The 27,876-nt window shown below is 39.8% G+C and overlaps 2 protein-coding genes across 2 annotated transcripts in view; both read left to right on the top strand.

Annotated features, from left to right (window-relative positions):
• The window catches only part of LOC102402808 (antigen WC1.1), a gene marked incomplete in the record, with an annotated part of 1,152,186 nt that overhangs the window by 1,090,136 nt on the left and 34,174 nt on the right, over positions 1-27,876 (top strand).
• On the top strand, positions 72-27,708 carry LOC123465667 (antigen WC1.1-like). The gene is made up of 4 exons (XM_045165281.1): positions 72-185; positions 9,701-10,030; positions 26,840-27,148; positions 27,239-27,708. Exons 1-4 carry the CDS (start codon positions 113-115, stop codon positions 27,637-27,639), a joined length of 1,113 nt encoding a protein of 370 aa, XP_045021216.1. The 5' UTR covers positions 72-112; the 3' UTR covers positions 27,640-27,708.

Here is a 27,876-nt window from a genome sequence, read left to right on the forward strand (position 1 = left end):
CCAGGAGGGAGGGTGTAAGGGGTGGTCTATATATACCCCGGTCGGCACCCTGACGCCTCCTCACAGGCTGATCCTGAAGCTGGGACTGTGACCTTGAGGACGTGGGGTCAGGATGGCTCTGGGCAGACACGTCTCCCTGCAGGGACTCTGTGTCCTCCTCCTCGGCACCGTGGTGGGTGGTCAAGGTAAGAGCTGCCCCTCTGCCCTGGGTCCACACCAGGCAGTGCACGCCTTGGTGAAGGGAAAGGTGTCTGTAGCTGTGGAGCTGAGCCTCAGTGTTTTTGACCAAAAAGGAGCCACGCTGACTGTGAATACTTGTCCGTCTCCTCTGGGGGGTCCACTGCTAGTTGTGGCAGATTTTACAGAGCAGTGAGGTTTGCTCTGGACCGAGCTGGGTCAGCCTGAGTCCCCTCCACTCCCTCAGGGAGCTTCTAGGGCCCAGTGGCTCCCAGTGTGTGGAAGCTCCAGCGACTGACCTCAGCTGGAACTCTGAGCTGTTCCCACACTCTCCACGTGCCTGGTGTGTGAGCACTGCCCCTGGGTCCCCATGTTTCCTGTGTGTATGCTCCTGTAGGCTCTGTGTTTGTGTTTGTGTGTGTGTGTGTGATGGTGAGGAGTGTGTGTGTGAGTGGGTGAGTGAGGAGTGTGTGAGGTTGTGTGTGTGTGGAGTGTGTGTGTGTGTGATTGTGAGGCATGTGTGAGGGTGTGTGAGGAGTGTGTGAGGGTATGTGTGTGTGGAGTGTGTGTGAGAGTATGTGTGTGTGAGGAGTGAGTGAGGAATTTGTGTGTGTGTGTGTGTGGAGTCGGAGTGTATGAGGAGTTTGTGTGTATGTGTGTGTGTGAGGAGTGTGTGGATCCTGTCTCTGTGAAAGGAACGGAGCTGATGAGCAGGGACTGAGTCCATTGGTCTGTGAAGCACACAGGGTCCCACAGGGCTGGGTGTCCTGGCCACTGCGTGTAACCAGATCAGAGATAATGGTGCACCTGCCTGCCTCTCTCTGGCTCCTCTCTCCCCATCCCCCAGGCTCCCCTCTGCTTGTTGCTGTGTCTGCCCAGCACTGGGCTCTGTGAGAGGCTCTGTCTGCTTACCTCACCTGTCCCCACCAGGTGTCCATTACAGAGCAGAAGCCCACCGCCAGGAGAGGGGACCTCTTGTCTGTAGAGATCAGTTGATGTGCAGCCGCAGGTGTCTAAGTTCCCTAGTCTCTGCCCCGGTCCCTGTGACATTTCCTGATGTGCTGGGGCCCTGGGATGGTCCTTTCCCCTCCCAGGATCTGCTGTGACTCTGTAGGGAGCACTTTCTGCCTTGAGCCCTCTCCTGTTCCTCCCTGGAGCTGGTTTCCCCTGAGTGAGAGGACAGTAGGCGCCAGGGCTGGGGCTGTGGAGAATCTGGTCTCCAGCCTGGAGAAGGCAGCTTTCTCAAAACATTTTATGTTTTGATCTGGCTGAGACTCCATGCAGCCCTATCTCGTCTCAGAGCTCACTGTCATCCCCTAGACCTCAGCCTTGAGTCCACAGCTCTCCTTGGGAAGTCCCCTCCCTCCCCATCTCTGCTCCTTGAGTGCTGGGCAGGTGCTGGTGAAACGTCTCCTTCTGAGGGCTCTGGAGGTCAGAGGTGGGTTTTGGTCGCACAAGGGGGAGATGATGGATGTTTTGATGCATGGCCCCCTCCTCTTACAAGAAAAATTGTAGGAAATTTCATCAGTTGTTTTTTAAGAAGCAAGAATAGTTCACCAAAGCAAGCACTATTTTCATTTTCTTTGAAACAACACCATTCAGAGTTGTCCTATAACATTTTATTCTCCTACTTCATAGTTACAGTAGACTTGCTCCTTGTAGAATAATAGTCTTGGCCTTTCAGAGCACCTGATGATTTCTCACATGTTACAGGAATCTCCACCTTGAAATTCATGATGGGCATTGGCATAAATCTCTCAAATGCAATTGATGCCATTAGACACAAAAACGTGGATCCTCAGGATTAGATAATCTGGCATATATTGTTTTGTATCCTGTTTTTACAATCCAGAATATATTTTGGGCATTTTTCTATATCATTAACTATTCTTTTACACACTAAAGCATTTTATTGTAGAATTAAAAAATACAGGCTATCACAGGGATAGTACTGAATTTTTTAACTGCCTCCAGCTATTTCACTATATGTAGAAATGCAATATGCTCACCTGACCGTCTGTATTGAACATTTAGTTGTTTTCAACATTTTTTTTGATATTATGAAAATGTTACTCTGAACTTCCCTGTGTTTAAATGTAGGGCCATCCATGACTGCTTCTCTTAATCATAACTAAGACTCCATGCTCCTAGTGCAAGGTCCCAGATTTGATCCCTGGTCAGGGAACTAGATTCCACATGTGGCAACTGAGAGTTCGCATGCTGCAGCTAAATATCCTGCATATGGCAACTAAGACCTAGGTGGTCAAATAAATAGATAAATAAACAAATATTTAAATGTTGGGAAAAAAAAGTGGAGTTGCTGCTTTATAGGCTGAGTACCTCTAAGGCTTTAAGGCTTTGTACCTATACCTTTACGGTTTTTGGTACATAGAGATTAATGCTTGCCAGAAATAGCTGCACTGAACTTTAGTTCTACAAATGGTGAATGAGAATGTTAGTTTCCACATAGCTTCACCAACTTTGTCTTCTTACGAGGTTCTAAAATCTTAGCCAGTTTGGTAGGCAAATACTGGCATATATTAGCTAATTTAATCCTTCGTTTGTGAATTACTTTGCTGATTACATTTGTCCTTTTTACCTGGTGATGGCTATCGTTTTTGTCATGATTTGTATTGAAGCTCTTTATACTACTACTATCATCTACTGCAACAACCTACAGTGCACTTACTTATATGAACTCGTTTGAGCACACAGCAGTCCAACAAGCAGAATATAATTTTATCCACCAAACGGATCACTGAGGCAAAGCAAAGTCACTTGCCCAAGATGAGTCAGTTGTAAGAAACAGAGGTAAGACTTGAAACCAAGCAGTTGGGGTGCAAGTCCCTGTCCTTTGAATTACATTATGTATAGACTGAAGACGCTTCCTTCAGTTTACTGTTTGATTTTTTTGGCTGTACCAAACCAGACCAGGAATCAAGCCTGTGTTACCTTCATTGGAAGTGCAGAGTCCTAATTGTTGGACCATCAGGGAAGTCCCTCACGGAAGTTTCTAATAACATTAATTTCCTGTTAAAATTTCCAGTTTTTGTTTCCACTTTCAGAGCCTTGTCAAGCATGTTCTTGCCCACCTCAAATTTAAATAAATTATTTTTATCTGTAATAATTTTATGAATATATTTAAATGTGTAAATACTAAATAATTGTGTAAGTTATTTTATATATGATATGATATTCTACCTAATTTTATTTTTCCCAATGTCATTCCTGAATTATTTCTTTTTCTTTTCTTACTGATTTGAATGCCATAAATGTGCTAAATTATATCATTTCCATACCTTCTTTTCAGAATTTATTTAGACTTTCATTGCACAAATGTTTATTGATTTAAAGATCGGTTTGTGGGGCATTCAATCCATACCCTTTGCAATTCACCAGATGCTGAGGCCCTAATGATGGTGAATAAAGCTCCCTAGTCCATATTAACTGATAGTCTAGTGAAGCTGGACACTAAAACTAGAAATTATAATAAACTCAGATAAGTGTCATCAGTGGGGACCCCAGCAGGGTGTTTTTTTTTTTTTTTTTCCCAATGAGTTGGCTCTTCTCATCAAGTGGCCAAAGTACTGGAGCTTCAACTTCAGTATCAGTCCTTCCAATGAATATTTAGGGTTCATTTCTTTTAGGATTGACTGGTTCGATTTCCTGACAGTCCAAGGCACTCTCAAAACAAATGGAACCTAATTAACCTTAAAAGCTTCTGCACATCAAAGGAAACTATTAGCAAGGTGAAAAGACAGCCATCAGAATGGGAGAAGATAATAGCAAATGAAGCAACTGACAAAAAACTAATCTCAAAAATATACAAGCAACTCCTACAGCTCAACTCCAGAAAAATAAATGACCCAATCAAAAAATGGGCCAAAGAACTAAATAGACATTTCTCCAAAGAAGACATACCGATGGCTAACAAACACATGAAAAGATGCTCAACATCACTCATTATCAGAGAAATGCAAATCAAAACCACTATGAGGTACCATTTCACACCAGTCAGAATGGCTGTGATCCAAAAGTCTACAAGTAATAAATGCTGGAGAGGGTGTGGAGAAAAGGGAACCCTCTTACACTGTTGGTGGGAATGCAAACTAGTACAGCCACTATGGAGAACAGTGTGGAGATTCCTTAAAAAACTGGAAATAGAACTGCCTTATGATCCAGCAATCCCACTGCTGGGCATACACACTGAGGAAACCAGAAGTGAAAGAGACACGTGTACCCCAATGTTCATCACAGCACTGTTTATAATAGCCAGGACATGGAAGCAACCTAGATGTCCATCAGCGGATGAATGGATAAGAAAGCAGTGGTACATATACACAATGGAGTATTACTCAGCCATTAAAAAGAATACATTTGAATCAGTTCTAATGAGGTGGATGAAACTGGAGCCTATTATACAGAGTGAAGTAAGCCAGAAAGAAAAACACCAATACAGTATACTAATGCATATATATGGAATTTAGAAAGATGGTAGCAATAACCCTGTGTACAAGACAGCAAAAGAGACACTGATGTATAGAACAGTCTTATGGACTCTGAGAGAGAGGGAGAGGGTGGGAAGATTTGGGAGAATGGCATTGAAACATGTAAAATATCATGTATGAAATGAGTTGCCAGTCCAGGTTCGATGCACGATCCTGGATGCTTGGGGCTGGTGCACTGGGACGACCCAGAGGGATGGAATGGGGAGGGAGGAGGGAGGAGGGTTCAGGATGGGGAACACATGTATACCTGTGGCAGATTCATTTGGATATTTGGCAAAACTAATACAATTATGTAAAGTTTAAAAATAAAATAAAATTAAAAAAAAAAAAAAAGAATCTTCTCCAACACCACAGTTCAAAAGCATCAATTCTTCGGTGCTGCTTCCCTGGTGGTGCTAGTGGTAAAGGACCCGCCTGCCAATGCAGGAGACATAAGAGATGCAGTTTCGATCCCTGGGTTGGGAAGATCCCCTGAAGATGGAAATGACAATCCACTCCAGTATTCTTGCCTGGGGAATCCCATGGATAGAGAAACCTGGCAGGCTGTGGTCCAAAGGGTCACAAAGAGTTGGACACTACTGAAACGACTTAGCATGCATGCACGCAGCTTTCTTTATAGTTCAACTCTCACATCCATACTTGACCACAGGAAAAAACACAGCTTTGACTATATGGACTTTTGTTGGCAAAGTGATGTCTCTGTTTTTTAATACGCTGACTAGGTTTGTTATGACTTTTCTTCCAAAGAGCAAGTGTCTTTTAATTTCGTGGCTGCAGTCATTGTCCACAGGGATTTTGGAACCCAAGAAAATAAAATCTGTCACTACTTCCAATTTTTCCCCATTGGATTTAGTTCAGATGACCATTTCAAGTATTAAAAGCTGAGAAATATATTTCAAGCTCCCATTATTATTATTCCTATCTTTTTTTCCCTTGCATTGGCAAAAGTTTTTTTTCTCTATATATAGTTTTCTTATCTATTGTTTCCAGCTTTATTGGAAGGTGATCACCAAATAATAGGATATAAGTGAAAGGTGTACAGTATGATGACTTGAAATACATATGTATATATTCTCCAATGAAGACATACAGGTGTCCAAAAAACACATGAAAAGATGCTGAACATCACTAATTAACAGAGAAATGCAAATCAAAAGTACAATGAGGCATCACCTCACAACAGTCAGAATTGGCTATCATCAAAAATTCTACAAACGATAAATGCTGGGGATGGTGTGGAAAAAAAGGGACTCAACCAAGAGCAGACTCATTGGAGATGCTGGGAAACATTGAAGACAAGAGGAGAAGGAGGTGGCAGAGGAGGAGATGGTTAGATAGCATCACCAACTCGATAAACATGAATTTGAGCAAGCTTCAGGACATAGTAGAGGACAGGTGAGCCTGGAGTGTGTCAGTCCATGAATTCACAAAGAGTTAGACATGACTTAGCAACTGAACAACAACAAATAACTGATTCACTTTGCTGTACAGAGGAAATACGACATTGTAAGGCAACTATACTCCAATAAAAATTAATTTTAAAAGGATACAAATGAACTTATTTACAAAACAGAAGCAGACTTACAGATATCCAAAACAACTTATGGTTATACAAGGGGAAATGTTGGGAGTTGGGGAGAGGGATGAATCAGGAATTTGAAATTAACACCTTACTATATATATGATAAATAATCAACGTGGACCTACTGTATAGCACAGGGAAGTCTAATCAGTATTCTGTGATAAACTATAAGAGAAAAGAATCTAAAAAAGAAAGTTTATATGTATTAAAATATATAACCAAGTCACTTTACTGTACACCTGAAACTAACACAACATTGTAAATCAACTATACTCCAAAAATTAAAGTATTACAAAAGAAATACATATATATTTTGAAACTATTAGCATAATTAAGTTAGTTAATACATTTATCACATCACATAGTTGCTGTGTGTATGTTATGAGACCTTTTAAGATTGACTTTATTCAGTTCAGTTCAGTTCAGCTCAGTCCAGTCACTCAGTCATGTCCGACTCTTTGCAACCCCATGAATCGCAGCACGCCAGGCCTCCCTGTCCATCACCAACTCCCAGAGTTCACCCAGACTCACGTCCATCGAGTCAGTGATGCCATCCAGCCATCTCGTCCTGTCGTCCCCTTCCTCTCATGCCCCAAATCCTTCCCAGTGTTAGGGTCTTTTCCGATGAGTCAACTCTTTGCATGAGGTGGTCAAAGTATTGGAGTTTCAGCTTCAACATTAGTCCTTCCAATGAACACCCAGGACTGATCTCCTTTAGGATGGACTGGTTGGATCTTCTTGCAGTCCAAGGGACTCTCAAGAGTCTTCTCCAGCACAACAGTTCAAAAGCATCAGGTCTATAGATTACTTTGAGCAGTATAGACATTTTAGCACTATTAATTCTAAATTAATTAGACCTTTGTAGGCAAAGTAATGTCTCTGCTTTTAAATATACTATCTAGGTTGGTCATAACTTTCTTTCCAAGGAGTAGGTGTCTTTTAATTTCATGGCTTCAATCACCATCTGCAGTGGTTTTAGAGCCCCCCAAAATAAAGTCTGACACTCTTTCCACTGTTTCCCCATCTATTTGCCATGAAGTGATGGGACCAGATGCCATGACCTTAGTTTTGTGAATGTTCTGAATGTTGAGCTTTAAGTCAACTTTTTCACTGTCCTCTTTCACTTTCATCAAGAGGCTTTTTAGTTCCTCTTCACTTTCTGCCATAAGGGTGGTATTGTCTGCTATTGATACTTCTCCCAGCAAATTTGATTCCACCTCGTGCTTCTTCCAGCCCAGTGTTTCTCATGATGTACTCTGCATATAAGTTAAATAAGCAGGGTGACAATATACAGCCTTGACATACTCCTTTTCCTATTTGGAACCAGTCTGTTGTTCCATGTCCAGTTCTAACTGTTGCTTCCTGACCTGCATATATGTTTCTCAAGAGACAGGTCAGATGGTCTGGTGTTCCCATCTCTTTAAGAATTTTCCACAGTTTATTGTGAGCCACACAGTCAAAGGCTTTGGCATAGTCAATAAAGCAGAAATAAAACAGAGAGAGATAGGTCACCAAAGGGAAACCAGAGTTGCCGGGGACCAGCCCCGGCTGATCCAGGGTATTCGAAGGAGAGACGGCTAGCTGAGGGTCAGGGAACAACTGCTTAATTACACTTTAATTAAGGATACAAAGAGTAATAAAATAAGGATAGCTCAGTGAGGAAATTCAGTGGAGAAAAGCGGCTGAAATAAGGATAGCTCAGTAGGAAAATTCAGTGGAGAAAAGAGGCTGAGTAGCTTGGTTTACGCGGGAGACCAATAAAACTTCAAGACAAGAAGTTTGCACCACTTACGTAGGCCACAGGCGTCCTTCCGTTCTCCCGAAGGAGAGGAGACACTGAGGCCTCCCCGGTCGGATCTTAGAAGCCCAGGCATAATTAGCAAGCATGGCGGGTTCCGCGCTCCAGATGGAGACTCAGCCGGAAGTTGAAAGAGAGAGCGACATGGGGAGACCAAGTTTCAGTAAACAAGGCCCGCAGTTTATTTTCCAAAGTAGTTTTTATACCTTAAGTTATGCATAGAGGATAATGGGGGAAGGGGTGGAGTCATGCAAGGACAGCAGTTCCTGGTTCTAATCTAAGCCAGGCTTTCAAACTTATCATATGCAAAAGTTCAGGTGATTGACATCATCTTCTGGCCCGGAGGCCTGTTAACATTTTAAGAAACTTATTTTTCTCTAAAGGTGATTATTCCAAAGTCAGGCGCCAGCCTTCCAAAAAGCATTGGACAAAGCTGCATTTTACATTTCTATACACCCATTATATCAATCAATACACTGCCAAGGACACAGTAGGTAAGGAGTATGGAGACTTAGCAGCAAACATTGGCCCAACAAGTGAAAAACCCTTCACCAATACAATTTCTAATCAATCTTTTAACTACTCAAAGGAATCTGTGTTTAGGCAGTTTAGAACATCTCCTGCCTCTCACAGTTGGGAGGCTCTGAACAATCACATGTGGCCGGAAAAACCCATTCAGGCAGGCTAGAGGATTTCCAAAGGAGTTTGTAGGTTGAAACACTGTCACATCCAAGAATTATTAACTGGAGCTGTAAGCTAACTCTTTTTTCAGAGAGAGGTAGTGGGAGACAGCCCCCCGTGTAAAGTCAGAGGTGTAGGTGAAAGCACAAAGCAGAAAGTAGGCAGACTCTGGTTTTGGGGGTAGATGCTCGAGAATTTCCAGGGGGACTCCTGAGGCTCGATCCCGCCTTTGCGTATGCCGAGCCTCCTTCCTCATGACCTTTGTCATGGGCGGAGTTCCTCACGCTGGCTCCAGGCAGTGATAGAATTCCAGTTGAGCTATTACAGATCCTCACTCAATATGCAATATGCCGGCTCCCGGCACAGAGTCATCTTGAAATCTAATCACTTAAGTGACATCTTATCACTTTTGCCAAATTCCATTTGTTATGTGCATGTTACTAGATACATTCAAGTGTGGGGATTACACAAGGATATGAACACCAGGTGACAGGAACGATCAGGACACTGTAGAGCCTGTTGCCTGAGCCCTCTGTTCCTGAGCTGGAAGAGATGCTCCCTATGGACAGGGAAGGAGAGGGAGGATTCCTCCCTGGATCCCGGGCCATGAGCTGTAACTGAGACAGGGAAGCTGGGCCCTAGGCGCCTTGGGCACATCTACAGGGAGGGCAGCATCCAGAGTCTCTGGAGGCCTGTCCTCGGTGGTGTCCCTGGAGCTGGTTCTACAGGCTCCTGAGAAACACCTGGTGCCTGCCTTCCTGCTCCAGGTTCAGTGATGGAACATTGGGGGCTTAGAGTTGACCATGTGGGAATATTTATACCATAAAAGTCATCAAATGCAGGGATTTTTTTTTCCCCTCAGAGAGTTTTTTTTTTTTTTTTTAATACTTACCAGCACGCCACTGCAATTTCTCTTAAAATCTCTCCTCTGGTCTGTGTCTGTCTCTCTTGCAGTTTTGGAGCTGAGGCTGAAGGACGGAGCCCACCGCTGTGAGGGGAGAGTGGAAATGAAGTACAAAGGAGAATGGGGCACAGTGTATATTGAGTACTGGCTCATAGAATCTGTAGAAGAGGTGTGCAGACAACTGGAATGTGGAGTTGCCATTGATGCTCCCAGAGGGTCTTATTTTGGACCAAGACTTGGCCCCATTTGGTTTTTATATGTTTCTTGTGAGAGTAGAGAGGTTGAATCAACTTTGAGTCTCTCTGAGTGTGTTCATATTGATTTTAAAAACTATAATGACACCTTCTCTCATGACCAGGATATTGGAGCAGTCTGCTCAGGTAAGGCCTGTCTGATCTGGGAGGGGTTCCCAGTAGGAAACACCTCTGTCTCATTCACGGAATGACCATGGGGAAACCAGATCACATGCTTTAGAGCACCCTTCGGGGAAGACTCTGGTCACACTTGATTCTTAGAGCATTAGGTTCTCAAAGGGATTAAGGGTTTGCTTGGCCCTGGACAGTAAAAACTTCAGACTTGTGGACAGCTGGACCCTTCAGATCTCTGTGATGTGTCATAAGAGGCGGGGAGGTGAGGTCAAATGTTACAAACAGGTACAACTGCTGGGTTATACTTTTATAAAATGATGTGACAGATTAGTTTCATCATGATTGTTTTTTATTCTATTGAGATGGCCAGTCAGGTTTGGCCACAAGAGAGGGCATAAGAGAGGGCAAGCATAGTTTATTACACTCTCTGGTCTTAAAGAAACAGAGTCACCAGAGGTATGAAGGGATCATATCAGGGAGGCTGCAAGGAGGTTGACTCAACAAAGCATGAGAAGCCAAAAGAGAGAGTGAAGACACATGGAGAAGTGACAACACCTGGAGTCAGGGTGCAACACAAGGAAAAGGCATGAGAGGATTTCAGTGGTGCATTTGAAGGTCCTAGGTCACAGTCAGGGCAAGAAGGAGTTTTTGTGGCAGGAGCTAGTCTCATCACCTGGCCACCTCGGTGGGGAGCTCACATTCTGTTTGTGGGGTTGTTGAAGGAGAACCAAAATATGAAGCTTGGAAATTAACAGCACAGTAGCTGACGCACATAAAGTGTAACAGTCAGTGAGGCTAATAGGACCTGAAGTGACTCATGAGAAGTGCTCAGTGCTAAGCACATTGGATTGTGCCAAGATGGAGACAGTAAAGATAGCAGTGAGACTAGGGTATGAGTAGGTGGTCAGTTTCCAGTGGTTATTTCAATGGTGGAAGATCTAGATGCTTTACACATTAATCCCATCAGACCAGGTGGACTAGAGGAAAAGTCAGATATCATAGTGAATTCCTAATGTAGGTAGTTGAGTCTTTAAAAATGGTCAGCCATCTGGTGGGTGAGACAGGGGGAGACCTGAGAATATTTGCAGTACATTTCTAGCAGCTCATGGCTAATCAGCTCTTTTGGGGAAGATCACCGGAAAAGTGACTTTTCCAGTCTCACCCTCAGAAGATCTTTGATGATACTAGTTGAGATCCCTAAGAAAAGAATTACTTTCATTTTAAGCTACTTTATTGAGGTATGACTGACATACAAAAAGCTGTATATATTTAATGAATACAACTTAGAACTTTGGGAGGTAAGTATACATCTGTGAAATCATTACCATGATTGATGCAAAAACATATTTATCACTGCAAATGTTTTCTTCTGTTATTATTATTAAAAATAATTAGTTTCAAGGGGCATTTGAGTTTCAGATAGGAATTTTTTGTTTTAAGAAAATTTGTTTTCTGGCATTTCAAGTAACATTTCTATTGTCATGATGCCCGAATCATGGTTTCAACTGCAGATAAACTTGTGGAAACACTACATGGGTTTCCACCTTATTCTGATAAATCAGCATCTGAGTAAAAATGCAGTGTGTGGTGCTGTAAGTTTATGTGATGTTGGAGCTCCTAATGTTACTGTTTTGAGAAAATCAATTTTTCAATATTAATTTCAGTTAGGATACACTTAAAAATTAACAGGGTGATATGGCATTTTAAACTTGATTATGGTTTTTACTCCCTAACGCTGCTCTAATTTAGACTTTCACATGTTTATGAACTGTTCCAGTTTTTTTGTGCTAATCTCTTTGTCAGTTTCTTCCCTCTGGTCCATCCCTTCTATATTTTCAGAAACATGTTTTAGTGAAGGCAGGTCAAAGTGGTGACACAGGAGAAGTAAGAAGAGAATAGCATGTCTGTTCCAATTCTCTAATTGAAACTGAAGTCTTGGAGTTTTTTCTCAGTTTTAGGAAAGTGGTGTGAAAGAGAATTTCACCCTCTTTATCAGATTGTTGAAAGTGAAGTACTGTTTTTAGGATAAATCCAGAGTAGAAATCATTTCTGAGCTCTGTGGAAGAGCTGACATTGGAGGACTGCAATTTTCTTAATGGGAAGTTTTTAAGAAACTTCAGTTTTTTTCAGATTTTCCATTTTTTGTGCTTTCAGATATTGGTAGTTGTATTTTCAAGGAAAGACATGGCAAGGACCTAACAGACATGCTGCTGCTGCTGCTGCTAAGTTGCTTCAGTCGTGTCCAATTCTGTGCGACCCCATAGATGGCAGCCCCCCAGGCTCCCCCATCCCTGGGATTCTCCAGGCAAGAACACTGGAGTGGGTTGCCATTTCCTTCTCCAATGCATGAAAGTGAAAAGTGAAAGTGAAGTCGCTCAGTCGTGTCTGACTCTTAGCGACCCCATGGACTGCAGCCTACTAGGCTCCTCCGTCCATGGGATTTGCCAGGCAAGAATATTGGAGTGGGGTGCCATTGCTTTCTCCGAAGTGGGCCTTAGGAAGCATTAAGATGAAAAAAGCTAGTGAAGGTGATGGAATTCCAGCTGAGCTAGTTCAAATCCTAAAAGATGACGCTGTTAGAGTGCTGCACTCAATATGCCAGCAAATTTGGAAAACTCAGCAATGGAGTTTCACAGGACTGGAAAAGATCAGGTTGTTTTCATTTCATTCCCAAAGATGGACAATTCCAAGAAAGTTTAAAGTTCCATACAACTGCACTCATTTCATATGCTAGCAAGGTAATACTCAAAATCCTTCAAGCTAGGCTTCAACTGTACACGAACTGAGAACTTCCAGATGTACATGCTGGATTTAGAAAAGGAAGAGGAACCAGAGATCAGATTTCCAACATCTGTTGGATCATAGAAAAAGCAATTTAATTCCAGAAAAAAAATCTACTTCTGCTTTATTGACTATGATAAATCTTTTGATGTTGTGTGCATCACAACAAACTGTAGAAAATTCTTAAAAAGGTGGGAATATCAGACTACCTTACCTGTCAAGAAGTAGCAGTTAGAACCAAACATGGAACAATGGACTGGTTCAACACAGGAAAAGGAGTATGACAAGGCTGTATGTTGTCACCCGCTTATTTAATTTATATGCAGAGTACATCATGTGAGATGCTGGACTGGATGAAGCACAAGCTGGAATCAAGATATTCAGGAGAAATATCAACAACCTCAGATATGCAGATGTTATTGCTCTAGTGATAGAAAGTGAAGAGGAACTAAAGAACCCCTTGATGAAGGTGAAAGGAGGGTGAGAAAGCTGACTTAAAACACAACATTCAAAAACTAAGATCAGTTTATGGTCACATCACCCTGAACATGCCCGATATTGTTAAAAAACTAAGATCATGGCATCCAGTCCCATCACTTCATGGCAAATGTGCAGTGCTAAGTCGCTTCAGTTGTGTCCAACTCTGTGCAAACGTATGGACTGTAGCCTGCCAGGCTCCTCTGTTCATGGGATTTTCCAGGCAAGAATACTGAAGTGGGTTTCCATTTCCTCCTCCAGGGAATCTTCCCAGGATGGAAGGTAATCAAACCCACATCTCTTATGTCTACCTGCATTGGTAGGAAGGTTCTTTACCACTGGCATCACTTGGAAAGCAAATATATGGGGGAGAAATGGAAACAGTGGCAGATTTTATTTTCTTGGGCTCCAAAAGCACTGCAGACGGTGACTTCAACCATGAAATTAAAAGATGCTTGCTCCTTGGAAGAAAAGCTATGATAAACCTAGACAGCATATTAAAAAGCAGAAACATCACTTTGCTGACAAAGGTCAAAGCTATGTTTTTTTTCCAGTAGTCCAGTATGGATGTGAGAGTTGGACCATAAAGAAGACTGAGCACCAAAGAATTAATGTTTTTGAACTGTGGTGCTGGAGAAGACTTTTGAGAATCCCTTGGACAACAAGGAGATCAAACCAGTCAATCCTAAAGGAAATCAACCTTGAATATTCATTGAAAGGACTGATGCTGAAGCTGAAGTTGCAATACTTTGACCACCTGATGTGAAGAGCCAACTCATTGGACTAGACCCTGATGCTTGGAAAGACTGAGAGCAGGAGGAGAAGGGGGGCTACAGAGGATGAGATGGTTGGATGGCATCACTGACTCAATGGATATAAATCTGAGCAAACTCCAGAAGATAGTGAATGACAGGGAAGCCATGGGTGCTGCAGTCCACAGGGTCGCAGGTCCCAGAATGGATATGACTTAGCGACTGAACAACAATGTATCTTTTAAATATTGGTAAGATCTAAAGTGATAACCTCCCTTTCATTCTTTGCCGGGGTCCAGCCCCGGTGGATCCAGGGAATTCGAAGGGGAGACGGCATCGGCGAGGATCAGGAAACAATTGCTTAATTAAAAGTTAATTAAGGATATAAAGAGTGGTTAAATAAGGATAGCTCAGTGAGGAAATTCAGTGGAAAAAAGAGGCTGAAATAAGGATAGCTCAGTGAGGAAATTCAGTGGAGAAAAGAGGCTGAAATAAGGATAGCTCAGTGAGGAAATTCAGTGGAGAAAAGAGGCTGAATAATTCAGCCAGAAGGTGAGAGAAAGAACAACATGGGGAGACCAAGCTTCAGTGAACAAGGCCCGCACTTTATTTTCCAAAGTAGTTTTTATACCTTAAGTTATGGATAGAGGATAATGGGGGAAGGGGTAGAGTCATGCAGTAAGCCAGGCTTTCTTCCTGCAAACTTATCATATGCAAAAGTTTAGGTGATTTGCATCATCTTCTGGCCCCGAGGCCTGTTAACATTTTAAGACCCTTTCTTCAGAAAACTTATTTTTCTCTAAAGGTGATTAGTCAGGCGCCACCCTCCAAAAGCATTAAAGTTGCATTCCTATAGGGCAAAGGTGTGGTGGACTATAACAAGAAAAAGAATTAACTCAAGGGCCCAAGGTTACAAACATTACAGCTACTACTTACACCAATTATATTAATCAATACACTGCCAGGAACACGGCAGGTAAGGGATATGGAGACGTAGCAGCAAACATTGGCCCAAGAAGTGAAAAACCCTTCACCAATACAATTTCTAATCAATCTTTTACCTGCTCAAAGGACTCTGTATTTAGACAGTTTAGAACATCTCATGCCTCTCACAGTTGGGAGGCTCTGAGCAATCACATGTGGCCGGAAAAACCTTTTCAGGCAGGCTAGAGGACTTCCAAAGGAGTTTGTAGGTTGAAACACTATCACACCCAGGAACTTTATTAACTGGAGCTGTAAGTTAACTCTTTTTTTCAGAGAGTGGTAGTGGGGGACAGCCCCCAGTCAAGTCAGAGGTGTAGGTGAGAGCACAAAGCAGAAAGTAGGCAGACTCTGGTTTTGGCGGTAGATGCTCAAGAATTTCCAGGGGGACTCCTGAGGCTCGATCCCACCTTTGCGTATGCCGAGCCTCCTTCCTCATGACCTTTGCCATGGGTGGAGCTCCTGCTCCCAGCATCTCCCCCTTTTTTATTTCTTAAAACATCCAGATGCAGCTCAGTCGCAAGCTTCTGAATGTTCTGCCAAAGAATCCTGACAATACAAGGAAGAATGATTATCAGAAGCAAAATTAAAGCACCAGCAGCGACATAACCAAGGATATTAGAATGTTTTTTCCTGAAATGAAGTTAGAGAAAGTGTGAAAAAAGTCATTAGCTGCTCCAGCGGTGGTAAAATCCAGTCAAGAGTGTTGCAGGGTCTGTATTTGATTATGAAGTTTCTCTAAGTCCAGGCCAATGTCAGAGCTGTTCCAAACACCTGAGATATGATTTTTTATTTTTTCCCATTCATAATCTGTCTCATTTACCTTTAAAGATGTCATGCATATCCACCAGTAATCAGCGTGGCATGACAGAGCCATTTTCACTTTTAAAGCCTGTAACTCAGTCCCAATATGCGTTATTGCCTCCTCCAAGGCATCTACCCTCATCTCCAACTTTTTATCTATAGCCTCCTGTGTTGCTAGAGTTAGTGAAACATTTTTAGACATGGTATCAACATATTGGGCAGTATGCACTTGTTGAGTCAATGATATTGCTGCTGCAGTAACAGAAGTAATTGCTGCTATTAAAGCTGATATTCCTAAAATAAGTAAGCCCACAAATCGCCCTTGTCGAATTAAATCTTGTAGTTGTTGTAATACAGCAAGACCAATAATTATCATATCAATAAGTGGTTACATCATAAGATAAGGTGGACATTGTAACACTACAAAGGAGCAAACATTATATTGAGGGTTTAAACAAGGCGAGAGCATACATTGTTCACAAGTCACTACATTGGGTCCACCAGTGAAAGTCATATGTACATTAAGTTTTCCAGAATCGTTGGTAAAGAGAAAAACATAAGGAGAGGGTAGACAAGCCAAAACAGAATAAGTAGAATTATTTTCTGGTTGGAGTTCGCGCTGCAGCAGCCCCGTTGGTCTCACTGGGATCTCAATGTTTATCTTGCCTCCCCTTCCGGCAGACTCCTCTTTTGTGATGGAAGCAATGGGGGAACCGGATGTCTGGGGGACTGCAACATGGCGAATCAGCCTGTCCCGGATCTAAATTGGAGAATCTGCTTCCTGTGGAAAAATACAAGCACATCCTCGACCACTAGTTAATAATGGGTCAAGACTCTTCCATTGTCCTGAGAGGAGGTCCTTCCATTTGACTAATGGTTTTGCATTCAATTGCTCCCGGCACCAATGGTGAAGCATTGCAGTAGTTCCGGCTGAATCAGTATTTAAAATATTTATTACGAAAAGAGCATGTTGCAAGATTTGGTGGGGAGAACTATACTTAAACTCTCCTTCTTTTAATTTTTGAATTTGGATTTTTAATGTTTGATGTGCTCTTTCCACAATGGCTTGTCCCTGTGGATTATAAGGGATGCCTGTATTATGTTTAATTTGAAACTTTATACAAAATTCCTGAAAAGACTTAGAAGTGTAAGCAGGAGCATTGTCAGTTTTCAGAGCTTTTGGCAGGCCCAAATATGAAAAACAAGTAAAGAGATGTTGTATTACATCTTTAATTGCGTCCCCTGTACGAGCAGTTGCAATAATAACATGAGAAAAGGTATCTACAGTTACATCAACGAAGGACAGTTTTCCAAATGAAGAGACATGAGTTACATGCATTTACCAGAGTACATTAGGTTTGAGACTGCGAGGATTAACTCCCATAGGTAGTGTAAGCAGCGTAAGCAAGAACGCGCAATCTCTCGAGCAGTCTCTCTGGGAATTTGGAATTGATATCTTATGGCAGTAGCATTTTGATGATGAAGTAAGTGAGAGGCTCTGGCCTCTTCAATCACAGTAGCCACTGTATTTCTGGGTAACAAGTCAGCCAAATCATTGAAGGCATTTAAAGAGCCGGGCAATCCGGAATGAGCCCGAATGCGTCCAATGAAAAATATTTTATTTCTTTTCCAAATTTGTTGCTGTAATTTAGTTAACAAATGAAATATGGTAGTTTTATTTTCAGGCAAAACCACAGTTTCAATGTGTGGAAACAACCTGACAATATACTGAGAATCAGAATAAAGGTTAAATTCCTCATCTGCAAACATAGCAAAAACCTCTATGGCTGCTGTTATTTCAGCTCTTTGAACTGAAATTTCTTGTGTTTCTAAAACCTTTTGGTGATTTCTAGTAACTATGGAGGCTTTACCGTTTGCTGACCTTTCAGTAAGAACTATTTGAGCATTTGGAATAGGAGATTGTTTACATCTGACAGGAAAAATAACTGGATGTCTGGATATAAAATTTAGCAAAACATGTGAGGGTAAATGATGCAAATTTTGACCACAATAATTTCCTATGGCAATCTGCCAATCTTAAAACATTAGAAGAGCATCAAGTTATTCCTTATTATATAGAATTACAATTTCTGATGGTTCTTTACCAAAAAATTCAATGCTCCGCTTTTTTCCTTTAATATAAAAGTAGCTATTAATCCTGGATAAGAAGCTGCTACCTTTTTAGTTTGAGCGGGAAGATGGACCCACTGTAGGGGGCCATTTTGCCATAAAACCAGTTTTTTGTCTGGCTACCCCAATTACACCTATGGGGGTTTTATGGCAAAGGAATTGTCAAGCAGTTGTCAATTTAATTTTTTAAATTTTTAAAATTTAATTTTAACAACATAAATTTAGAGATATGTTAATTTAGGTCTAATGTTTAGGTCTCTGTATAAATTTAAGTAATAAATGTATAACCTCCTTATCTCATTTTGGTATACAGGTATACAGATATACCTAAATGCAAAATGCATTTATATATGTATTTATATATGGCAACAAGTATAAAGTTATTGACATATAATATATATAAATCAATATATTTGAATTAATCTTTATAATTAATATATTAATTAATGCATATTACAGCAATACAACATGTACACAGCTAATACCAACCAACACAGACCAATGTACTGCAATACATGCCACACATATATAATATAATTATACAGTATATAGAACATGTATCATCACAGCACATCAATCCATACCAATTAATATCAGCCACACACACATTATATTACTGCAATATATATTTAATTATACAGTATATATATATAATATGCATATATAGTATACATATTCATTTATATACAAATTAATTAAGTATACATTTATAAATAGAATTAGGTATACCTTTATTATATTTTATTTATACCCATACCTAATTAGGCAAACTGTAATTAAGCAAATATATTTATATTATGTATTTATAACAATATATAAAGTATTGTTAATTGTACCGCCTGTTGATAACTAAGAAATTGAGAAAACCCTTTTCTGAGTATTTTTTATTTGAGACAGCACGTCCTTCCCCCATAGGGTAAAGGGGAGCGTAGGAACTACATAGGGTTGGAAAGTTCCACAGGTATCCTCAAACTGCCAATCTAACATTTTTGAACTTTTAACTACTGTGGGGGCTTGAGGGCAAATGAAACAAAATTTGACCCCTGAAATCTATCAGGGCAACTTGCCAATCATCACTATTTTGTAAAAGACTTGCCGTTGATCCTTACTAAATGGAATTATTATATTTGCTACTTCTTTTCTAAAAAGTTCCACACTTCTTTTTTCTTCCTTTTATAATTAATTGTGCCACCAAGCTGGGATAAGATAAAACTATTTCTCTTGGGGTCACTGGTATGGAACCAATGGGCCTTTTTGTCACAAGCACCCTGTAGGTGTATGTTTTGTGGCAAGAATAATTTAATCTCATCTTTTGGTAATATTAATCCTAATTAACTGATCATTTAAAGTCTCATCTACTTTAACAAGAGCCGACTCTGTCTCATTAGTCAACTTTCTCTTAGAACTGGAATTAGGATCGCTTTTTAAGCAATCAAACAAAGGCTTTAAATCTGCAGTAGCCAGTTTTAAATGTGGGCATATCCAATTAATGTCCCCTAATAATTTTTGGAAATCATTTAAAGTTAGTAAACAATCTCTCTGCAGCTTCAAAGGGGCATTATCAGTTTTCAAAACTTTTGGCAGACCTAAATATGAGAAGCAAGTTAAGAAGTGTTGCATAACATCTTTATAAGCTTCTCCAGTTATCGTTTTATAACCTAAATCTGGTCTATAGCTTTTTAGATGACAAGAAACCATCTAATCTTTGTTTGAATACTTCCAGCAATGGGGAACTCACTACTCTTCAGGGTTTTAAACTCTCCCTCACCTTTTTCTCTACAGCATTCCCACCCCGTATACCACTTTCTCTAATCCCATCAACTCATTTTCAGTAGTATGTGTTGGCCAGGAGCTGGGTCAGTCTTTCCCAGCAATGTTAAGAGACGTCTGTTCCCGTGTCTAATAGCCCTGGCATTTTGTTTTCTTGAATTAAAAGATCTTTTAAAGGCCTTGGAGCTGTAATTTCCTGCACCCAAAAGACTAGATCACTAGATCTAAACGCTCTGTGGCTCTTAGATTGAGAAGTCAAGTTTTTTCCTGTCTGATAAGGTAAAAGCAAAAGCTGTGTTTACTCTTAGACCTTTATTAATTTGCACAGTTTTGGTAGATGGCGAGATCAAAACTTTAATTTCTCCAATATAATCAGAATCTACTACACCATACACCACCGAAATTTTTTGAAAAGAAAGCGAGCTACGCCCTAGCACAAATCCTACAATGCCCTCAGGCAGGGGTCCTTGTTTGAGCGCCACTTGCGGGGGTCCAGCCCTGGTGGATCCAGGGAATTCGAAGGGGAGACGGCATCGGCGAGGATCAGGAAACAATTGCTTAATTAAAAGTTAATTAAGGATATAAAGAGTGGTTAAATAAGGATAGCTCAGTGAGGAAATTCAGTGGAGAAAAGAGGCTGAATAATTCAGCCAGAAGGTGAGAGAAAAGAACAACATGGGGAGACCAAGCTTCAGTGAACAAGGCCCGCACCTTATTTTCCAAAGTAGTTTTTATACCTTAAGTTATGGATAGAGGATAATGGGGGAAGGGGTAGAGTCATGCAGTAAGCCAGGCTTTCTTCCTGCAAACTTATCATATGCAAAAGTTTAGGTGATTTGCATCATCTTCTGGCCCCGAGGCCTGTTAACATTTTAAGACCCTTTCTTCAGAAAACTTATTTTTCTCTAAAGGTGATTAGTCAGGCGCCACCCTCCAAAAGCATTAAAGTTGCATTCCTATAGGGCAAAGGTGTGGTGGACTATAACAAGAAAAAGAATTAACTCAAGGGCCCAAGGTTACAAACATTACAGCTACTACTTACACCAATTATATTAATCAATACACTGCCAGGAACACGGCAGGTAAGGGATATGGAGACGTAGCAGCAAACATTGGCCCAAGAAGTGAAAAACCCTTCACCAATACAATTTCTAATCAATCTTTTACCTGCTCAAAGGACTCTGTATTTAGACAGTTTAGAACATCTCATGCCTCTCATAGTTGGGAGGCTCTGAGCAATCACATGTGGCCGGAAAAACCTTTTCAGGCAGGCTAGAGGACTTCCAAAGGAGTTTGTAGGTTGAAACACTATCACACCCAGGAACTTTATTAACTGGAGCTGTAAGTTAACTCTTTTTTTCAGAGAAAGGTAGTGGGGGACAGCCCCCAGTCAAGTCAGAGGTGTAGGTGAGAGCACAAAGCAGAAAGTAGGCAGACTCTGGTTTTGGCGGTAGATGCTCAAGAATTTCCAGGGGGACTCCTGAAGCTCGATCCCGCCTTTGCGTATGCCAAGCCTCCTTCCTCATGACCTTTGCCATGGGTGGAGCTCCTGCTCCCAGCAATTCTTGGTGTCGTTAAATTTGTGTTCTCTTAGTTTTTCTTGATTGAATTTTCTGCTAGAGGATTATCAGTTTCATTAGCCTTTCAAAAAGAATTACCAGGTGAATTTGTTGATTTTCTTTATTGTGTATGTTTCCTATTTCATTGATTTCTATTAGTTTTTGTTCTTCTCGTTTGGTTTTGATTTGCTGTATTTTTATAGATTCTTGAGGTGGAATCTTAGATCATTTGCTCTCAGTTTTCTTTTCTTTTCTAATGTGAGCCTCAAGGAAGCATTAGTGCTGTAAATTTTCCTCTAAACACCATTTCAGTTGCTTCTCACTGATTTTGAAACTACATAATTTCTTTTGTATTTTATCATCACGAAATGTTCTTTTCTCTCTGAATATATTCTTTATCCTATAGGCTTACTTTGTATAATATTAATATATATAATACAGCTTTCTCTAATCAGTGTTTGCATGGTATATCTTTGTGACCCTATGTTTCTGTGTTTATGCAGTGTTTGATTTTGTCTTACTTAACAATTATTTATATACTTGTGTTTAAGTTTACTAGCTTGCTGTTTGTTTTATGCTTTTTTGTTCCTATTTTAATCTTTAATTGAGCATTTTAATACTCTATTTTATGTACTCTGTTGGTTTATTGGTTACATCTCTTTTTGCAGAGCTTATCATAATGTTGAAAATATTACTCTTTAATCATGTTTTTATTTAGATATCATGTTACTTAATAGATAATGTAAGACCTTATTATAGTATACTTCTATTTCCCTATTCTTGTTATTTATGTTACTATTGTCATATATTCTACTAATAAATATATTATGAATTTTGTAATACAAAATTGTTATTTTTGTCTTAAATATTGTAGTATTTTTAAAATGAGAATAAGTTTTTAAAATATTTACTTGCAGAATTATCATTTAACACAGTTCTTATAGCTTTGGGTAGATCCAAGCTTTCGTTTATTATCACTTTCCTTTAACTTTTAGACCTTTAGATAACATTTTTGTGTAGTGTATGTCTGATAGCCTCACATTCTATCATCTGTTAGTCATCTGAAAACACTTTAATTTTCTTTCAGGTTTGAATGTTATTTTCGAAAGTGTCTGAATTCTATGTTAATATTTGCCCCCCACCGAGTACTCTAAAGATGTTTTTTGCATTATTATCTGGCTTGCCTTACTTCAAACAAGAAGTCAGTAATACTTAGCATTGTTCCCCTATATATAGTGTATCAAAATTTACTGGATGCTCTTAAGAGTTATTTTTGTTTATGAATGGATTTCAGCAATATATTATCAAGTGCCCTAGGTGGTTTTATTTAGTTTATCTTGTTTGAGGTTTGTTTAGCCTCTTGGATCAGTGGGTTTATAGCTTCATTAAATTTGGAAAAATTCCATCTATCATTTTAAAATATTTTTTTCTACTCATCCCTTATTCTGAATCTCCAAATAACATATTTTACATGGTTTGATATTATCCTTAATGATACTAATTTCCACTCATATTTTTCTCTACTTCTATTTGGATAGTCAATTGCTATGTGTTGAATTTCCAATTGTTTTATTCTGCAATGTCTACTCTCTTGTTAAGTTAATCCAGACAATTTTTCATTCAAGATATTGTATTTTAGTTTTAGAAGCTCCATTTGCTTATTTTTTCTCTACTTTGTTTGTATGCCTCAGTAGGTACATTTACATTAGAGGTTTAAAGACCTTATCAGCCAATTAAATCACCTCTGTAATTTCTGAATTTGCTTTTAATGATTGCTTATTTAAAAAAATTTTTATGGGTTATATTTTTCTTCTTTGGAAGTCTAGTTTTTTGACTGGATTCAGGCATTACTAGGTAGTCTTTTACCAGGAAGAACTCCAGTGATAAATAATCAGAATATACTCAGAAACAAGGGAATTTTAAAAATTAAGCAATTGATTCCCATTTATTCTTTTCAAAATATGTTCCTTGGATGACCAATGATACATTGTTATTTTGGTTTCCCTCCTTAGCTTCAAAACTTTTTATAATCTCACCTTACTTGCCACAAACCCCACCTGTATACCTACCCTTCACTTCTATAGCAGTTGCTTCCCTTTTCAACAAACCCATCTTTAAATCAATAAACATTTGTATGTTTAAGATCATGTTTACTTGTGTGAAGTGGGAGAAATGACAAAATCCAGGGTTAGGTGATAGATAGGAGGAGCAGAGGGTGATGAAATATGCTAAAAACTGATTCAACTAATATTTTCCCCCAATACTTATGTGCCTTATCAGTATTGAGGCTTATGCAACTTCAGTTCAGTCTCTCAGTAATGTCTGACTTGGCAACCCCATGGACTGTAGCATGCCAGACTTTCCTGTCCATCATCTACTCCCAGAGCTTACTCAAACTCATAGCCACTGAGTCAGTGATGACATCCAACCATCTCATCCTATGTCATCCCCTTCTCCTCTAACCTTCAATTTTTCCCAGCATCAGGGTCTTTTCCAATGAGTCAGTTCTTTACAACATGTGGCCAAAGTATTGGAGTTTCAGCTTCAGCATCAGTCCTTCCAATAAATATTCAAGACTGATTTCCTATAGGATGGACTGGTTGGATCTCCTTGTGGTCCAAGGGACTCTCAAGAGTCTTCTCCAGCACCACAGTTCAAAAGCATCAATTCTTCGATGCTCAGCTTTCTTTTTAGTCCAACTCTCACATCCATACATGACTATTGGATAAACCATAGCTTTGACTAGATGGAACTTTGTTAGCAAAGTAATGTTTCTGCTTTTTAATATGCTGTCTAGATTGGTCATAGCTTTTCTCCCAAGGAGCAAACATCTTTTAGTTTCATGGCTGCAGTCATCATCTGTAGTGATTTTGGATCCCCCCAAAATAAGGTCTGTCACTGTTTCCATTGTTTTCCCATTTATTTGCCATGAAGTGATGGGAACGGATGCCATGATCTTAGTTTTCTCCAACTGGGAGCTCTCCAAATAATGGGTTGATTGCTTCCTATTTTCATCTTCTACCTTTTTAAAAAAATGTCAATTTCTTTTAAAATTATAAAATGTTTAATACATTAAACCTGCATGAAGGAAAATTAAAAAAATACTAATAACTGGAAAATCATTCTTTTAATAGATTGAAAGAATTGATATTGCTAAAATGTCTATACTGCTCAAAGTAATCTATAGACTTGATGCAATCCCTATCAAAATCTCAATAGCATTCTTTATATAAATAGAGAAAAGCCTCAAAATATGCATGTGTTATTTCATTTTCATGTATTTATGAATTTTTCCTGTTTTCTTTCATTCTTGATTTCTAGCTACCATTGTGGTCAGCAAAGAAACTTGGATGTGTGTTTTGATAATTTGATATTCTTAAATTTTCTGAGACTTGTTTGTGATCTAGAATGTCCTGGAGAATATTTCATGTGTGACTGAGAATAATGTGTATTTTTCTGTACATTGGGTAAAAATGTGCTCTATGGGTCAGTGTATTGGGTGAATGGGCACTATGTGTCTGGTAATGCCATTTAGCCTATAGTGTTGCTCAGTTCTGTTGTTTTCTTATCGATTTTCTGTCTGAATGCTCCATCCATTATAAACAGTGGGATATTTTTGTATTGCTTCTGTTTCTCCTTAAGATCTGTCAATGTTGGCTTTGTTTATTTACATTTTTTGATGTTGGGGGCATATATTGAATATATATGTAATTACATGGTTTATCGATTCTTGTTGAACTGACTTATCATTATGTCTCCTCTGATGGTTTTGGCTTAACTTCTCTTTTGCCTGACTTTGCTTTCTTTTGATTACTGTTTGCATGGAATCTCTGTCTCTATCTCTTCACTTTCATCCTATATGTGTCATGAAATCTAGAGTATGTAGCTGGGTCTTGTTTTTTAATCTACTCAGGCAACTCACCATTTTTCAACTGGAAGGTTTAATATGTTTACATTTAAAGTCATTATTGAAAGGTCAGGACTTACTGTTATTACTTTGTTCATTGTTTTCTGTCTGTTTTGTAGTTCTCTTGTTCTTCTCTTCCGTTGCTTTCTTTGTGAAGTGATTTTTCATAGTGGTATACTCTGCCTCTTTTCTCCTTATCTTGTTATCCACTATACTTTTAAGGTTACCTGGGAACTTGCATCAAGCAATTGATAGCTATAATAGTCTATAACTGAAGTTAAGTACAATTAAGGTAATGAATTAAATTTACTAGCAAATGGAAACTCTATATTTTACTATCTCTGCAATACTTTATATCATTGATGTCAGATTTTATTTCTTTACATATTCTTTTTCCACCAGCAAATTTCTGTGGTTGTAGTTATTCTTGCTGTGTTTGACTTTTGATTTACAAAACATGGTTAAAATCACGTGCTGAAATTACAATATATTAGTATTCTGTACTTCTCTTCATATTTATCTTTACTAATGAGAGGCAAGACAACATTAGTGGTGATGAAACCCCTCAGTTTTTGCTTTTTAAAATTAAAAAAATCTCTCTTCATTTTTAAAGGACAGTTTGCTAGATGAAGAGTTGATTGTTGGCAGATTTTTTTCACTAAGTGCTTTGTATACGTTACCCTGCTCTCTCTGGTCAGAAAGGTTTCTGCTGAGAAATCTGCTTTATAACAGAAACTCCCTTATATGTAACAAGTCACTTTTCTTTTAATGCTTTCAAAATTATCTTTGTGCTTGAATTTTGATAATTTAATTATAGAAAGTCTTGCTTCTACCTACCTATGAACTTTTGGGCTTTATAAATCAAGTTGTCCTTTTTCTCTCTGCGCTTACTTAACAGAACAGACTCATCTTTTTCCCCATTTAGGTCATCTAAGAAATTCTTGGAATATTGTGTCATAAAAAATTATCAGAAAAATAAAATTTGTTACTTTAAAAGTGGATTAGTTATTATGTAAGTATTTCTTCTCTTGAGCCATTATCTGTCTACAGGTTGGCATGCACTAATGGATCCAGCCTATACAATTTTCTGTATGCCAAGCCACTTGAGGAGTGGCTCATGGGGGAAAAAATCTGATCAGACTAGTAGCAGAAAGTCTCAGAAAAGCTTTCTAACTTTGTCTAAAGGAGAGATCTCAACACTCTCATAGCCATTTTGCTCTGGTTTGGTTCTGCTCTTCATGTCTCTATACTCAACGTTTGAGTGCCGCATATTACGCATTATTTTCTTGGGCTCTGTAGATCCCAGGCTCCTAAATGAGAAACTTCTCCAACCAAAATAAAATATATGTTCCTGGTATTCAGCCATTACAGATTATCTGTCTTGGTCCCTGTAGTTTCCTTGACCTTAGATAAGCAATTCACATTTCTAACCAACCTCAAAGTATACCTTGCTGGGATCCAGTCATTCCAAATTGACCCTGCTTCTGGGTTTCTCTTTAGAAACTTGATCATGAAAATGCAACTCTGACACTAGCTGTTAAATTCTCAGTTTGTGCTCAACTCCTGGAAAGTTTTCACACCATTGCCTGTGGCATATTGTTTTCAATTTGCAAGCAAGGAAAATGAATGCTCACTGTATTTGTCATTATTTTTATCTTAGGATCTGTGCGTCTGTTTGGAGGGGATACACCCTGCTCAGGGCGTGTAGAAGTACATTCTGGAAAAGCCTGGATCCCAGTGTCTGATGGGAATTTCACACTCCCCACTGCCCAGGTCATCTGTGCAGAGCTGGGATGTGGCAAGGCCGTGTCTGTCCTGAAACACATGCCCTTCAGAGAGTCTGATGGCCAGGTCTGGGCTGAGGAGTTCAGGTGTGAGGGGGAGGAGCCTGAGCTCCGGGTCTGCCCCAGAGTGCCCTGTCCAGGGGGCACGTGTCACCACAGTGGAGCTGCTCAGGTTGCCTGTTCAGGTGAGATGTGGATCAGGACTAACCTCCCTGCACTCTTGTTGGGGTAAGAAAATCATGAGATTTTGCTGAAATCCTGTCTTCTTCTACCAGCTTACTCGGAAGTCCGGCTCATGACAAACGGCTCCTCTCAATGTGAGGGGCAGGTGGAGATGAACATTTCTGGACGATGGAGAGCGCTCTGTGCCTCCCACTGGAGTCTGGCCAATGCCAATGTTGTCTGTCGTCAGCTCGGCTGTGGAGTCGCCATCTCCACCCCCGGAGGACCACACTTGGTGGGCAGAGATGACCAGATCTCAACAGTCCGATTTCACTGTTTGGGGGCTGAGTCTTTCCTGTGGAGTTGCCCTGTGACTGCCCTGGGTGGTTCCGACTGTTCTCATGGCAACACGGCCTCTGTGATCTGCTCAGGTAAGAGAGAGGGAAGGGCTATTGATACTCAGGAGGCTCTTGGAGTGATATGTCTCCAAGAGCAGAGAGGGAGGGAAAATTGACTTCAAAAGTTAGATATTTCATGATGAAATACAGGTTTTGTTATTATTCATTCATGTTTCAGATCAGGGCAAGAAGCATAAAGGAGAATACATAGTTTAAGTAAACATAGCTATTTAAGTATAATCATAGTGAACAATGTATAAGCAAAAATGGTATACCTCAGTCAGGGATTTTCCCCCACTGAACCATGTGAGAATTTCTATACCCATCAGATTCCTTTACCTGATAACCTCAGT

This window comes from Bubalus bubalis, chromosome 4 (assembly GCF_019923935.1).
Source record: "Bubalus bubalis isolate 160015118507 breed Murrah chromosome 4, NDDB_SH_1, whole genome shotgun sequence".
NCBI classification, from domain to species: domain Eukaryota; kingdom Metazoa; phylum Chordata; class Mammalia; order Artiodactyla; family Bovidae; genus Bubalus; species Bubalus bubalis.

What these genes read in the sequence shown, in the direction of transcription:
- LOC123465667 (XM_045165281.1), top strand. Translation starts at nt 113, where the DNA reads ATGGCTCTGGGCAGACACGTCTCCCTGCAGGGACTCTGTGTCCTCCTC. An exon ending in CACCGTGGTGGGTGGTCAAG is followed by an intron (nt 186 to 9,700) that starts GTAAGAGCTGCC and finishes TCTCTCTTGCAG; the next exon opens with TTTTGGAGCTGAGGCTGAAG. An exon ending in TATTGGAGCAGTCTGCTCAG is followed by an intron (nt 10,031 to 26,839) that starts GTAAGGCCTGTC and finishes TTTTTATCTTAG; the next exon opens with GATCTGTGCGTCTGTTTGGA.